Source organism: Ischnura elegans, chromosome 12, assembly GCF_921293095.1.
Source record: "Ischnura elegans chromosome 12, ioIscEleg1.1, whole genome shotgun sequence".
Classification (NCBI taxonomy): Eukaryota; Metazoa; Arthropoda; class Insecta; order Odonata; family Coenagrionidae; genus Ischnura; species Ischnura elegans.
This window is the reverse complement of record NC_060257.1, coordinates 45341007-45357557: the sequence shown is the minus strand read 5'-3', so window position 1 is coordinate 45357557 and position 16551 is coordinate 45341007. Positions and strand designations below refer to the sequence as shown.

General features: G+C 36.6%; 1 protein-coding gene across 1 annotated transcript in view; it reads right to left on the bottom strand.

The window, feature by feature from the left end:
• Window positions 1–204: 204 nt before the first annotated feature.
• The window catches only part of LOC124169310 (putative inorganic phosphate cotransporter), an 81818-nt gene continuing 65471 nt past the window's right edge, over window positions 205–16551 (bottom strand). The window contains exons 9-12 of the mRNA XM_046547891.1: window positions 16032–16164; window positions 7232–7356; window positions 2023–2142; window positions 205–527 (exon numbers count right to left, since the gene is read on the bottom strand). Of these exons, the coding sequence (XP_046403847.1) occupies window positions 315–527; window positions 2023–2142; window positions 7232–7356; window positions 16032–16164 (591 nt within the window). The 3' untranslated portion in view covers window positions 205–314. The remainder of the gene's footprint in view (window positions 528–2022; window positions 2143–7231; window positions 7357–16031; window positions 16165–16551) is intronic.

Genomic DNA, 16551 nt, shown 5'->3' with positions numbered 1-16551 from the left:
TAACACAACCTGACTCCATAAGCAAAAATGAGTAAGCTAAGTTTCCTGTGTAAAAACATAAGATTCAGCACCATAGTTCGTCAGAAAAATAGGCATTGAGCGATAAAAAATACTTTCTCTGAATGTCCTGCAAAAATGCTCTGTATGGAGGGGACAAGAACTTCACCGTCTCAAAAGGGTTAAGCTGGTGAAAGTCTGAAGAAGTAGAAATACAAAATGTGTTTAGTATATTTAGAGATGATAAAAATACAAAACATGTACATGAATAAAAAAATGTTGTCTTAGATTTTTACCATGAAATGCATGGTACTCAGTTATTTTTCAGTCTGTCCTTTTGAATTGGACTCATCTTTGCCTGCCTCTGAAGTGCTTGATCCCTCTTCCACAGAATCTTCTCTTTCCTTTGCTGCATTAGGGTTGTTCCAAGGTTGGATCTCTCCACTTCCAAATATAATGAATAATAGGTTGAATACGAAATACACAGCTGCAGAAATAAAGAAGACCACTCTCCATTGATCAGCATTTGTCTGAAAGCAAGAATTACATTAATTAATCTTTTGTAGCAGAAGATCACAGAGCACATAGGTGGATTTAGGGGGGGGGGATGGGCGAGAGTACCAACTTATGAAAAATATTGGGGGGCATTGCCCCGAAAAATTTACTAAATTTTAGATGAAAAATAGGGAATTTTAAGGTTATTTTTGAGCATTTTTGAAGAGTCATATGATCAACATTTGAATCCTGATAACTCGACAAGCCTTACCTATTTTTTGGCTTTAAATACAGAAAAAAAGCATAAACAAGCATGGTATTTTTGTAAAAAGCTAATTTCATGAACAGCAATAATCATGCTCATGGACTATTACAGAGCTATGAATTTGTAACACTGAAAAGACTTAATTAATATATAAATACCATACTATCATTAAAATAATAAATTACTATAGTACATTCAAATTACTTTATTGCCTTTAATTATTGAGGCTCGGGCCCCCAGACAAATTTTTGCGGGGGCTCAGGCCCCCTTAGACAGTGGCGCAGCGAGGGGGGTTTTGGGGGATAAAAACCCCCCCAGAGCTCAGAGAAATTTTCAAGTTTAATCCATTTTACTTAATTGGATCAGTATTACTTATAGCATTGTGTTAGGATTAATCAAATATTCCTCAGAAAGCTGTAAAACTCGCCATTTTGAACCATTATTCTTAAAATTTTTCTGGAGGACGACGAGCCCCCACAACTCCTGCTTACCCTGGCCGATATGCAATACCCCCAAACACCCAAGAAATAGTTGCACCTAAAACAACCCCTAGCCTTAATTCTTAGCTGTGCCTCTGCCCTTAATCCCCATGGATTTCATCTGGGCACTGACCCCAGATGCTTAAAAAATAGACAAGATTTTTAATATGGCCCCATTATCAAAATGTTCATTTTATTATGAGCATTCAGTGAAAGAGTGAATGGTAGAGGTTTTATTTCAAAAATAAACTCCGGTATCAAAAGTTATATTACTAGTAAAACAAAAAAGGGGGTAGCAAACTGAGATATTATGATGGGAAAGTCAGAAAATCATTAACATTACACTATCAGTGCTCTTTATCTTGGCAACGGCACATAAGGGTCTGATGGTGTGGTACGGGTTGCATAAATTTAGGTGTTTTTTTCCTGGTACTTTCCATTGCCAATGTCTCAAAAAAAAAATTAGCGTAGGCAGCTGAAACAAAGACTACATGGGTACCTACTTCCTATCATGAGAATGAGATTCCCTGGTGATATATAAGGGACTTTCCTTGTAAGTCTTTGATGTCTTTCGAATGATAGCGCATTCAGCAATTCAAATTACTCTGACTATAGTTATAACTCGAGACACTTGCTCCTTAAAGGGTAAAATACTGCAGAAATCATCACCAGAAACATTAAGTTATGTTTGTTGCTGTGAAATAATATGCATGCAGTTGAATGATTCGGCCAAGAGTGAAAAAATGAATCAAAAAGGAGCGAAAATACCATTTATCCAATACTTACAGTATCTGGTGCCACAGCCCCTGCCACAAGTGGAGCAATGATGCTCATGAAGTTAGCAATACAGTTCGTGATTCCCATAAGTGTTCCAGCAAAATTTGGCGATAAATCGATGTGGTTCACCTGAAAAATTAAATCATGAGCACAAAAAATTACAGTGAATTCTCCTAAATTGGGATCCATTAAGACAGGTACACTACGCCTGAATTAAGTGGCTGCTCCATACATCCAAAGCATTCTTTAAATATGAATGCATAAACATTGTCATCTAACGAAGAAGATTGTTTGAGAATTAAAATGTGTTTTTGCTCTTTTATCTCTTTAGTAATACAGTAGATTCCAGTTAATTGGGGCATATCGGGACTTGTGATTTTTGCCCCAATTAAGCGGCTGCCCCAATTAGGCGAACTATCCTGTATATGGGTATAAACAAACGTTGAAATGATAGAAAGAAGACTAAAGAATGCTTATAATGCAACATAGGTTTATTAAACTATTAATTTGATAAATATATCAGCGAGTTTAGTTAATTTATTATCATTTTTAAGAATTATAACTTTTTTGGTAAAAAATTTATTTCACAGCCTTGGGCAACGCTGAATGAGTGTCTTTTACTAAGTCCTATTAAAGAAAAGTCCTATCCTCTTGCGGATAGTATAACAACAAGAGCTTTCAAAATAGGGCAAGAATAGAAACATTTGTGAAAAATAAGAGTAAATTAAAGGTGGAAAATATAAAAAAATAGTATTCTGAAAACAAAAAAATTTAATTTCGTCGCGAGTATAGAGTCTATGTCGCCGACTCATGGCCCAATAAAGCGGCATGCTATCCCAATTAACACGTTCCGTGCTCATGACGTAGCGTCTACGTCATGGCAGTCACTACCCAGTGACTGATGACGTAGACGCTACGTCATGATTCCCTTTTGCGTTATATTCCGCCCTGAGCGCCAGCCACCGCTGTTAGGGTATGGGAGAGGGTCAGTCACCACTCTTCGCCTGTTTGCCGTTCGGAAAGCTCCGAAAAAAAATTTTTTCGATTTTTTCTGTGTTTTTCTATTTTACCCGGTTTTGCTCTGCAAGGACGTCTTTGGGGGTGGCTTTTTACAGTGTATTTTTTGATTACTTTAATTTTATAATGCAAAAAACAGTTGTATATTCTCATAATTGTTCTTATACCTTAAAAAAAAACTTTTGCAAATATTCAAAGCGAAATAATAAAAAGAAGCTTTTACATTTGACGAGGATAGGTAATTACTTTATTACAAGGTATTTTATCTTTCTTTGTGACTTTTAACGCAATGATTAGATTGTGTTTATTTAATTGGTTTTTACAAGAAGGAATACAGATATTTTTCCCTTGTTGCTATTTTCATTTTTAACGTCAATTAACGCTATCGTGGTAGATTGCTTAGCTGGTTGCCTAATTTCGGACATACTCCAGGTATGTGTATTTTTATCCTTACGATAACAATAAATGCTTCCGTTCTTATACTTTTTAAGTTTCAGAGTGAATTTTATTTGCTATGATTTCATCATGGCAAAATTTGTTGTTATCCCTGTTTATTTGCTGCTATGCATGAAATAATATATTTCCATAAATTTTACAATAACTTCAGTAAAGTCCTGGTTCCACATTGCAATTTATTTTTACTATTTACATTTCCTGCACAATAGCCAGACTTCCCCATCCTTATGTTCACTAGCATTTGAATTAGAGACTCATTACTTGATTTTTTCCATAATATCCGAAATACTTACAAGCATTCTATTTGGCATCCTCCCCAGCAAAAAAAATGCCTAAGAGAACAATTTCCACTAACCCAGTCACATACCGCCAAACTCGGAGAAACTGATCCGGCCCGAGGATATATACATCCGAGGATATAAAATGGGCAATACGTGTCCTGAAGGAAACCATAGAAGAATTTCCCCACTTTTTTGCCTTATTTTTCGTGCTAGAATTATCCAAATCTCCCGTATCTCCTATAATTGAAAAGCTTGATCTTTATATGACTTGCATTGGTTCAGGAGAGAGAAGTCGCTTGATCAATTCATGTCTATTCTCCAAGCCGTTCAAATCAACAAGAACCTATCTACGTTCTCTGACTCTAACACTCCTCTGGCCCACTGATTATTCAAAATTAGCCCCATATAGACGCATTCAAGGAAACAGTGGAAAAAGTAGTGAACCGCTCACGTGACCTAAGTTTGGAAGAGTCTATGATTCCATGGAGAGCTAGGCTGGGATATAGTGAATATATGAGGGGAAAGCGCTACAGGTACGCAATGAAGTTGTATATGTTGACGGAAGCAAAGGGTTTGGCGCTGCAGGTTCTCCAACTCAGAAGTGTCTGGAAAAGGGGAGTCAGAGAAGATGGTAAACAAATGATGGAGGATCATTTTGACTGAGGCTAATCCTTTCATATTGATAACTTTTATAACAGTGTAGCCAGTTCTAGATTCCATCCAAATGGGAAACCTAACTTGACGGGGACACTGAGGAGAGGCAAGAAAGTTATTCCTCTTTTGGTGCTCTGCTACGAATTAAAGAAAAGTGAGGTGGTGGAGGCCTTTCATGAGCATAAAATCGGTATCCTAAGGTGGACGGATTACAGGGAAGTGCGGATGATCATCGCTGAATTCAGTGCAAAAAATGAACGAATCTACGAAAAGGCGAGGGTGCACGCCAAGAAAGCCACAGGCGGTGGTTGAAAATAGCAATTAAAATTGTGGCATCGATCATTGGGATCAAATGATGTCTGACTTTCCCATTGAAAGAAAATTCATCTAATGGTACTAAAAATTGGGAATCCACCTACTGAAATCACTGTTGCTGAAACGTAATTTTTATTCAAAGAAAAGTTTTTAAAAATTCCTCTCATCGACTTTCTAATTCCAGTTATAGAATCTCTTATGACAATATCTGTACCTTCGATCCCTTTGAGGAGATAGTCATAATAGTCTGCCTCAACCAAAACCAAGGGCTTATTAGGACTTATATAGGATTTCCCCGATTATATGAAAAACACGATAGACAGAAAAGACGAAAACAGAAGAGATGTAGGCAGTGCTTCAAGAATAATGTCCACCAGGATGCATCATATTATAGCCCCACCTGCCTATCTGATCCTCGATTGTGTCTTGACTGTTTCCATAAGTATCACAAGAATTTGTGATGCAGAAAATTATTTACCCAGCGGCAAAAATTATTTTTTAATGTTTACCTTTTATATTTTCTATTTCAATATTTATTTAAAAAGATATTATTTTATGCTAAGTATTTAGTGACTGAAAAATTATTCTAAAAATGCTGGTCAATTTTTGATTTGTAAAACAATATGTTTCATTGCAACAATTCTTCGTTTATACAAATTTCCCCTTTCATTTATAAACCAATGTATATCATTATAAAATCTTATCCAGAGGATATCATATCGTTCATAATAATTTTTCCACCATAGGGAGTAACACTTTTGCTGGAAATATTGGTAATACTCGCAATATTTTCTTTTGAGCAATAAAACATTTAAAATCGTATTTAAATGTATCATTTCCAGATTATAAAAATAATGTTTGCTGCATTACTATTTCCATTATTTTTTTCCAGAAAGTGATAAAGTCTGAACGGGTTTTCGCTACAGTACTGACAAAGAGCAAAGAAATGTGGGAAACATGTAGGTGTGTTGCGGGACGGTATCAAAAGTTTGACAGGATACTTAGAAAATTTAAATTTCAAATTTTTATCAAATGAAGGGTTATTTTTTAAAAAAAAGTGCGAAAACATGTAGCAGGCATCACAAATCATAAGATCACGTCGTTAAAATAATAATAAAAAAATACAAATTTTTGCCAAAAAGTCAGCCACAGGGCATTTTCTTCAAAAAACGGTCAGCACGGAATGTGTTAAGCGGAGAATACTCTGGGATATTCCTCTATTGGATTCTGCTCTTCAAGATCTGCCCCAATTAAGCGGCTGCCCCAATAGTAACCGGTGGACCCATTAAATGGAATCTACTGTATAAAAAACTCTAAACATTCATTCACTCACGCATTGACACAAAAGATGATAGACTTGGCAATGCCTGGCAGGTTTTAGGTTTTCAGAATGTCATAATTAATATTAAGCCTATTAGTCGAGAAAAAATGTAATATTTTAAAAAAAGTGACCTCTTTGTACATATAATATAATACGGCACAATGGCGGATCTAAGGAGGGCTAAGGGGCTGTAACCCCATTGGATCGAAAAAGACACTAAATAAAATGGAAATTTTTGGAGGTTGCCACATTGTGCAAAAGTATTTAGTCATATTTCCCCATATACATATTTTCCTTCTTTAACGAATTGAAATACAAATTAGCTCTAAACTTAGGGCCTATATTACATGCTATTCAGTGGTGTCATGGTGCTGGAACGCCATTCCAGCGCTGGTTAACAAAAGATGTATTTGTCAAATAGCACTTTATCAATTTTGTTGCCTCATAATTTCTAATATGCAGATTCGTAACCAAAAATAATTCCTAAAAACAATTGTAATAAAATGTAAATAATTACTTGTAATAGAGAAAAACACACCGAGTAATGTTTCACTTCTTAAAAAAGGTAAGGAAAGAGCATTCCGACTCTTTTAATTTTACCATGATGTCACTGACGCTGTAAGTATTAAAAGCTACATGTCGGTATGTTAAAATCCAGCAGCAGATCCAGAGAGAGACCAGGGGAGACAATGGACCCCCTTTGGGTATCCAATTTACACTGGATAGAATAGTAATTTTTTTATTTTACTCTTGTTGAATTAATTAATCTGCTTCATTAAACCTGATTAAAGAGTTTAATTACTGCATAATAATTAACATGAACTATTGATTATCTCAAAGCCGATATTTTGGTTCGTTGCACTTTTTGGTTGAGAAGCAAAAGCCAATACATATATTGGACGGCAGCACTAAGAAGGTTAAAATAATTAGATTTTTTTGCAGCTAATTGAACTATCAATTGGAAAAATTTCTGCGTGTAAATAATTTTTAAAGGACTAATTGAACTATCAATTTAGGATTTTGTTTATAAAAGATGAGTGTATGTATTTCTTTAATTATTGAACAGTTCTTGGTTTTGAGCACACCTCTCAGCAGTGCCGGCATATTGTGAATCTAATAAGAATATTTTACTTACATGTTTGTTAGTACAAAAAACAAATTTCTTTTTTTTTACCTGGAATCCAACAAATGATGCCCCATTCAGTCCAACAGCTAATACGAGTAATCCTAAGGCTGCATCTGGTTGATTATTAGGAATGTATCCGAGAATTATCAATGCAATAGCTGGTCCCCAATGAGCTGAAACAGAGAAATATGGTTAATTATATTAAGAGGTAGCATTCTCTTTCCAATGCTTCAAACAATCATAGGAATTATTTATCCTACAAGTCATCGACAATACTTTTGCGCATCTGACTTCACCTAGCAATGAAGTTTCACTAAAATAGCCCAATCATAAATAAATCTCCAAGCCCTGACATCTTCTTAAGCACCTTTATTTCTTTTATCCAATTGAGTAAGGGTGGATGGTGCCAACTTCAAGAATTGCTGATCACTAACTCAGCAACACTTCAAAAGAAAACACACCTTTCTTAGCCTCGTTAATCCAAAATAATTCATTCTCAATTACCTCAACGACATAAAAAAGTGATAGAATGTCTTTTGCATGTTTATATTGATAGCATCAAGTGTGTGATACATTTCAAATCTGCCGTGTGAATGGCTAATTCACATTCATTACTAAGGGAAATATTTCTGTTACCTGAGAAACAAACCACAGACGTATGGCTTTCTGGATATCCGAGTAAACCATTATGATATCCATGTTTCTTAATTCCCACAGTAATTTTGCACAGGTTTTATGGTTCAATGGGTAACGCCGGTTGCAATACATATATGTATTATAGTAATAAGTAAAAGAAAATTTTTTTCCAAAAATACATATTTCACCTTGAGCCTCCAGATCCACATTCTGACTTTCTCCTAACTATTAAAAGTTTTGGATTGAGATTAGCTTCTCAGATCTGTAATTTTCTCAAAATTGGATAATAATAACTACTACCAGTGCCCTTGAGTTGGCATAGATACTTTGAGAAAAATCAGACAGATTTTGGAAACTAATGCCTACAGAGAGTAAGCCGTAATTTGTGTCTGACAAAGATTGTATAAATTAGGTACCAGTTATACCTTTTCTGAAATGTAAGTTGAATGTAACCATGTTAAAAGGATGAATTGCTCCTCCTAGGTAGTCTTTTTTCACATTACGCATAATTAACTTAGGTTATCATTTTGAAATTTTCTCTGTACATACAGTATGTTTTCTCTGTACAAACAGAGTTTGTGCCACCACCATTGCTTTGCAGAAGAATGGATTCCCTTTCTAACTGTATAAAATCCTTGGGGCGAGACAAGGGAAATTCAAATACGGTCTTATTTCAGCCACCAAGGTCGTGATGGTGAACTTGCCTCCCTCGTCATGAGGCTTGAATGTATGTATTTCGTACTACTCACCAAGTAGCGGATACAGGAAAAACTCTAGGGGGGTGCAAAATATATCTTGAGTTGTCTTTACTTTTATCATAATGAAATATGATCAAGTCACAGGCAGAGTATAAGAAAATTTTAATTAAAGTGATTATACACATGTAAAATACAATGCCATCTTGTGATATAAAAAAGCTACAGTTGTGGTTTTGCAATGTTTGGCAATACGAGTGGACCCGCAAAGGGGGGCACATGCCTCCCATCTGTATCCGCCACTGTGCTCACCAGAATGTTGGTGCATTCGATTTCCTTTGCAGCTGTGCCTTCTTTTTTCCCTCTATCTCCCTCTAACCCTCCTTTCCTTTCCTTCTTCGCACCTACTCTGGCACTAGTTCTAAAATTCACTTAAAGCTCAATTTCTACTATCTCATTTTCTTGTCTCTGAAAATTTACGGCATAAATAATTGCCAGATGTAATCAACCAGATAGCAATAGCAAGGAGTGGTTTTGAGCATAAGGAATTACTCTAAATACCTAAATAATCATCACTTTAAAAGGTTTTAGTGCATCAATGGTGACTGAAAATATTTCCTCAATGTATATGCACATGATTGCTACAAAGTTAAATGATGGTATACAATTTTTTGAGGTAAATTCCATAAATTGTAAACAACTAAAATTTTATTTTTTCCTAGTCAGTGGGCAAAACCATAAAAAAACTTTTAATTTCTGCAGTTTGATAAATCAGTTTCTATTCCATTTCTTTGAAAACCAATTTTGTAAATTAAAACAATTCATGACATTTATTGCTGTCAAATTACTTTTTACAATATTTAAGGGTCAAATAAAATATCTAAAATAGTAATGTGGACAAAAAAATCAAGGCACAAAAAACATCTCTCCCTCATCTGCGATTATTTAATGCCTCATCACCTTCCCTGTTACATTTCTCCCAGTAGTACACAGTACTTCTATTTTTATTCATCCTTCACTATGTTTCTGGTACTGTTAAGCCAGCCTCCAACAAGCTGACTACTTTCCCCCTCTCACCTGCTGACAAAGGCATCTCAAATCAAGATAGGAGCATATCCTTCTCCATCCAAAGAAAAAATCGTTCTGTCAATGTGCTCGTCAGTCCTTCCAGAAAAGCTAGAACTTCTTCAAAGTCAACTGCATTCAAATGCATGGCCCATCGAATGGTCGTTGACTGTCTAGTATACCTCAAGAGAAAGCTTGCTGTGGCCCATGGAAATTTTTGTCGTTTCGTTGAGATATGCAAAGGAAAATTCAGAGGAGTGTTCCCAATGTATGCACATGATGCCGTTAAATGCATATCTATTACATGGAGTTCATTGCGAGTCAAACTCTGGGTTGCAGGGGACTCAGTGGTCAGTCGCCTATTTGGACGACAAAGAAAGGAAATGGTTTGCCTTGTTTGAATTTCCCTCACTGACCAATGAATAACAATATACTGGAAAGGAAACCCAATATTGCGTGGAGTGATAGTGACAGCACAACCTTTGTTAGGATACTTTTTCCCCCATTGTACATATGTACATGGTAGTCAACATTTGCCGGAACATCAAATTTAAAAACTATTACCTCAATATTGTCTCACATTTTAAATTTTTATTTAACCCATTTACGGCCAAAGGTGCGAAAACGCACCATTTTTTAATTAGTTCGTGAAAAAATATTTACTCCGTTATTTAATAGTTTTTCCATGGTAAATTACCCTTTATATGGTAAACTTATTTTTTAAACCATTTTCTTTAGTAATTTTGACTTGATTATTTAGTTATAATTTTTCAAGTTTACTAAATTTCATGCTCATCGAGGGCTATCAACTTAATATTTTTTTACGAGTGCACTAAGAATATTTATGAATCCTATTACTAGTATTATAAGTGTACTAATAATGCTTAATTACTCAGATTTTTTAAAACCAAATACAGTAGAACCTCGGTTATACGACCCTCAGTTATACGATGACCTCACTTATACGCCGATTTTTTTTGGTCCGGTGAATAACCCCATATGAACCCATGTATTTCCAACCTCAGTTATGAAACTCTTCACCTATACGACGACCTCGGTTATGAAACGTATTTTTCCAGTCCAATGTGATAAAATACCTCACTTGTACGACTTGTCAGAGAACTGATCTACGAGAAGATTGCGGTAGGCGCGCCGATTTTAGTCACAGGAGCGGGGGTAGTATGCGCTCATTACATAGATATGTCAATGAAGAATAATAAGTTTTAATTATGAGCGATGCTGTTTATTAGATATTAATTTTAACTGCAGTAGATGATCGTTAATCCGGAATATCTATCTCTAACGGAAGATTGTGTAGAATTTTCCAAGGTTATGCTTCCCGTCGCCCAGCGAAATAACACCTAAATGAGCCGTTAAAAATCCTCGCGTATCAAAATTTTGGCTTCCAAGGTCATCCAAAAAAGATTATCGAATTTGTAGTATGGACGTAAGCCGTTGGTGATTCAACACGATGGCGAAAACAGCATGCGTGGACTCATTCCGCGGGCTAATCCCTCATCCGCGGGACGAATTGAGCCGGAGGAAAGTTGCTTACGCGGCGCGCAGATCAAAACTGACCCAACTTGTATCTGCGGGTTTAAATGAAATATAGTTTGACCTTGACTGCCTGGTGGCAAGCGTTTATTTTGTAACTGAACGAGAGTTAGTACGAAAGCCCTCGGAGAATAACTCGCGTCGTCAGTAGTAACGTAATCATTAAAGTCAAATTCAAAACGCGAGAGATAAGGCAGTTCCTTTCGACTCAGGAATGACTTATAAGCATTATATCGAAGTACAAAATCAGTCTGGTGTTGTTTTCAGATATGGGGAAGCAAAATATTACGTGAAGATGAGTCACACGGCTTGTGAGTCGAAGTTCCCGGCGCTGAATTCGCGGAAGAATGCCGGCAGAGAAGCTATACCCGGTAGATTCAATCTATTATTACTAAAATGTCATGGGAAAATTCTTTTTTAGTGCGTAAACATTATTGAGAGGGGAGATTTTTCCGGGCTCTTAATCTATTTTTGTCCATTCATCACTGACAGCAGTTGCGCGATTATTTCAAATGCTCACTTAAAAGTTTTCTAAGCACCGGAAAAGTGAACTTAGTCACGGAATATCCGGGGTACCAGTGGCGTAACTAGGAATATGCTTTGGGGGTGACGGTAGTACCGGGGGGGGGGCGGCTTCACCCCCCACCCCTCGGAGGCAATGGGGATTCCCGTAAAATTTAAAAAAATGGCATGCCTGTAAATATGTTCTACATCATTTTGGCACATAAAATAACTTTAAGTAGATGCAGTTGCTGTTTATCAAAGCTAGACTTGTGTTTAAATTTTTTTAAAATTTCTCTGAGGCTTTGGAGTGGGATCCATCCCCTCATCCCCCAACCATTATTACGCCACTGCCAGGTGCTCCATATTATCTATAGCATGGTATTTAGAGGGAGAAAACTGACAGCTGGGGTCATTTGCGCCATGAGGTAAGAGAGGGAGTATAGAAACCCTGTGTTGGAATTAGCCAGGTTGTAACGATAGGCTTAACCAGGGCTTAATGTCCCATCTGCCGGATAGTGTGTTGCACTGGAAGTTCCGTCCACATTACTCTCAAGCAGGGATAGAGCCATCTCTGAAAACTTTCTGCCTCTGCCGTTAACCCGGGTCCATAGGGTGTGAAGCCTTCGTGATGCATTAGTGAAATTTTGCTCCCTATACCATTTTTCCGAACTGACGGCGGCTGGGTGGAAAATAGAAACTAGCCAATGAGAAGCGCTGCCCCTTCCACCCCTCCATCCCCTTCCCTTTTCCCCTCCATCCGGCCGACCGGCGTTGCCATCCTTGGGAATAACGGTACTTTTGGGGCCGGCAGAACGAGTGCTGTGCGATCTCCAAAGATTCGGCTTGGCAACACTGCTAGCTGGAGAGCGATGTGCACTGCTCGGAGTTCGGAGAGAGACTGCGGGCTCTTCCACACTTTCTCCTGTCGCTCTTCTGTGATTGGCTAGAAGAGTGGGTGGGTTTCGAGCACGCTAAAGGTCAGCCGCCGTCAGTTCAGAAAAATGGTATAATTACGGGGTTAATTTGGATGACTTTCCTCAGGTATTTCATTTCTTCAATCTCCAATCTGGGGTTTGCCTATAGGTGGTAAAATGAAATTCCTGAAAACCGCTTTTTATGAGTCAACTTTTTAAAAAAATTGGCTTCTCTGTGAACATTTAGTGTCATCATTCCGAAATCTCTCCAGTGTGATAGCCTTGCAGCTTAGTACCAGAAATGCTAGTTGTTCAACCGTCGGTAAAGTTGTTCAGGAATGTAAAATTATATTTCTCTTAAAGTAACACATCATCTCGGGTGTTACTTTTGAGAAAATAAGATCATTAGGCTTCAATTTCTTGCCTCCAAATGAGTAATTGCATCCTGGAGACAAACCAGCCCCTATAGGAAAGGATTTCATGCTAAATACCAAAAAACCTCACTTATGAGACTTTTTTTGGTTTTCCGCTGAAAGTTTCATAAGTGAGGTTCTACTGTAATATATTTAGAGATGTACAATTTTGACACTTGTATATAATATGGTGCGTTTTCGCACCTTTGGCGTTTGGGGGTATGGCGGATTAGGGCTGAGGCACCGTACCGAGAGACAATGTAGCAAACCTTGGTCACTAATATTGTACGCCGCCCTGTAATTATTCGGTGAATCAATTTAATCCCTGTTTGGTTTTAAATACCATAAAATGTACTTTCTTATCTTATTGGTCTCATAGCTGTCGTCTTCTAAAATGTGGCTTCTTTTAGCCATTATGTACTAATGAGCAATTTCATTACCCGCCACGAGACCTATCGGTTTTCAACTGTGTGTAATGTACTGTTTCTCAAACAGCACTGGTCAATCAGAAACGGATCACTGCTACGTATAGTTCAATGGATCTTACCTTCTAACGCTAGAAGAAAGCTTCAAGAAGTTAGTCTCATTGGTCTATTCGCATTCGTCAGGTATAACGGGTGTAACTGGGTGATCCTACATCTTCAATATCAACGTTTCAGGCAACGTAGGAGTGAAAAAAATTATCTTTTTCATTTCATCAAATTTGCCAAGACTACTGTAGGTGGATAATAAAAGAAGGTGTATGTCCACCCAAGATATCTTGACCACTTTAGAGGAAACCCTGGATTCTGTGGATGACGCCACGGATGTTGTCTAAATACGCCAGACGTTAAGAACTTGACTGATGAAGAAGACGTCGATGATAACATTTGAACTGCGAAGCCGATTAACAATGACATCGCGGTAACATTGCAAACGCATCGAGGCGATGGCATAGTGGAGCACCGGCTGAGTGCGCAAGAAGAAGAAGGAAAGCCATCAGAGTACCAAAAAAGATATCCAGTCGTCTGATAAAAGGCACTAATTTTCCAAAATGGAAAAAGGATATTGATGCTAAGTTTGTGTCGTCCAATATCAAAAGAGAAGGAATATGACGAAAAAATAAGACGTAAATTTGGAGGTATGTCTCCATCTGACATTTTCCTCCGGTTTCTTGATGACGAGTTTCGGAGGGAATGGTATATTTTTCAAAAAAAGTAATATATGTTACTTATAGCAGTAGGCATCAGTTACAATTGGTATTGTAGACTTGAGAAGTGTCTTGAGATTTTGATTCTCTCTAGGTATCATGTGCTCCCGCAGCAGGACTTGTGCTTGTCTAAAGATATTATAAAGATAAATGGGTTGAATTAGTTCGTCAAACTATGAGTAGAAAGAGATAAAGGAAAATGTCCACCTTTTCTCTCGACAAAACGGACAAATGTGCAAAGCTGAGACCAATATTTACTATGCTGAATGCTAATTTTTTGCAGTTTGGAGTTAGTCATCATAACCTTTCTATGGATGAGCAAATGGTTCCGTGATTTGGACGCCACTCAGTAAAAATGATGATAAAAAATAAACCGGTTTGATTAGTGTTCAAATTATGGTGCCTTTGCTCTTCAGATGGTTACCTCATCCAATTTGTCTTCGTATGCAGGGGCTAAATCAATCAAACTAATGGAGTGAATGTAGGATTAGGAGCTATCTTTGTTTCCCATCTCTTGAAAATAATTCCCGAAATTACTCAGCATCGGTTATTTTTTGACAACTTCTCGTATGCATGTTTCTTGTTCCAAACACAGAAGGAAAGGCGATCCTTTGTAACTTGAACCACTCGGGAAAATAGAACTGGAAAGTGCCCGCTTGAAGACCCTAAAGCTTTTGGAAAAAACCTCTGAAAATTGATTATGCTTTTGACGAGGAATCTGAATTGTTCGCGGTCAAATGGAATGAAACCTCTGTTACAATTGTGGCCAGCAACAAATAGCCAATTTACCAATTTGAGAGAAAAGGCATAACTATTCCCCAGCTTCTGTCATTCCAATAATCCCATAGGTGGATTATACATCACGAAAATGCAAACGCAAATTATAGAATCAAAATCAGAGGGAAAAAAAGGTGGTGGACATTGTTTACCAATTTACTGGAAAGTGTGTTAACTAATTCATTGAAAATCTATAGGAGGGCAAAAATGTCATCAATTGATATTTCAAAGATCATATGACGCGCAAACGTTAATAAAAGGTGACCGATTCAGTTATGGCAATCACTAAGAAATACATGCTTGACCATCAAATTCGAAAAAAGACAAACCTTCTCGTAATTCTTTACTAGCAGACACTAAAGAACATAATGCAAGTCATATTATCGAAAAAAAAGGTAACAAGGAAAGGTGTAGGTAATGTTAAAATGTTAGTCAGTGTTAGGGCACAGTGTATATTTTTGGGTAAAATTTAATGTGCCCTTATATTCAAATAATTTTCATCAATAAAAGGGATTTTTTATAGTATGAACACTTAATTAATGATTTTAAATACTAAATTATGCGTTTCTATGTGTTTATAAATTAAAAAGGTGGAAAAGAATAAGATTTTAGTTTTTCACGGTATGTTAATCGAAGTACCCACATTCCGCCAAAGGTGTGAAAACGCACCATTATTTTTTTGTTATAAATAAATTTTTTAGAGCCTCAAATTTTTCAAAATTTCTTTTCTAGTACCTATTAAGACTAAATATGATGATAAATTCAAATATTTCTACCGAATATTAGCCTTGGCCGTTAATGGGTTAACAATCACACACAGGTGTTAATACAGTTCTCCTCTGTATACCCCGATGTCTGTTTTTCATGATATCAAAATGGGTAATTTGTTGCAAAAAAAAGACAAAATACAATTCAAAGAGAGGGGGTAATGCATCTTCTTAAAAGGGGTTACCCTATACTAACTTCCATTCCTAATGAGTGGCCTCTGAACCAAAATAATTGCTCACCCCAGCACTGGAGGCTATTAAGACCAAAAATTAATTTAAATGATATTGGGAATAAAAGTCCACCATAAAAGTAGCAATTAAAACTTTTCCTTACCCACAGAGTTCCCTACTTTTCTGGCCACTCTCACAGTCAGCCAGCCTTTTTCAAGTGCTTCGTCCGACATCCAGCTAATAGCAATGCTAAAAATCCACATTGCCAAGTAGGGTAGAGCTGAAAGCACACCATTCTGAATAAGAAACAAAGCAATCACAAAATTAAATGGGACTGTTGGACACAATCATATTTTATAAAATAATACACCAACCTCTCCCAAGTAGCAAAAGAATATGGAAAAATGATTATTGCAAATAATTTTAAAATCAAAATATCATATGAGGGCTAAATTCATGACTTTTTCAAGATTTTAAAATCATTTTAAAATAATGTACATATTAGGTGTTGCACTATTTAAGTCTTGTACCATTTGATCTCATTTTGTTGATAGTATATATATGTAGGAATTAATGGCTTATTTTTTGCATAAAATGTTCCTTTTTTAATTTCACAGAAAAATAATTATGTGAACATTATTTAAAACAATTTCAAAATTATTTTACCCACATTTAAAAATAAT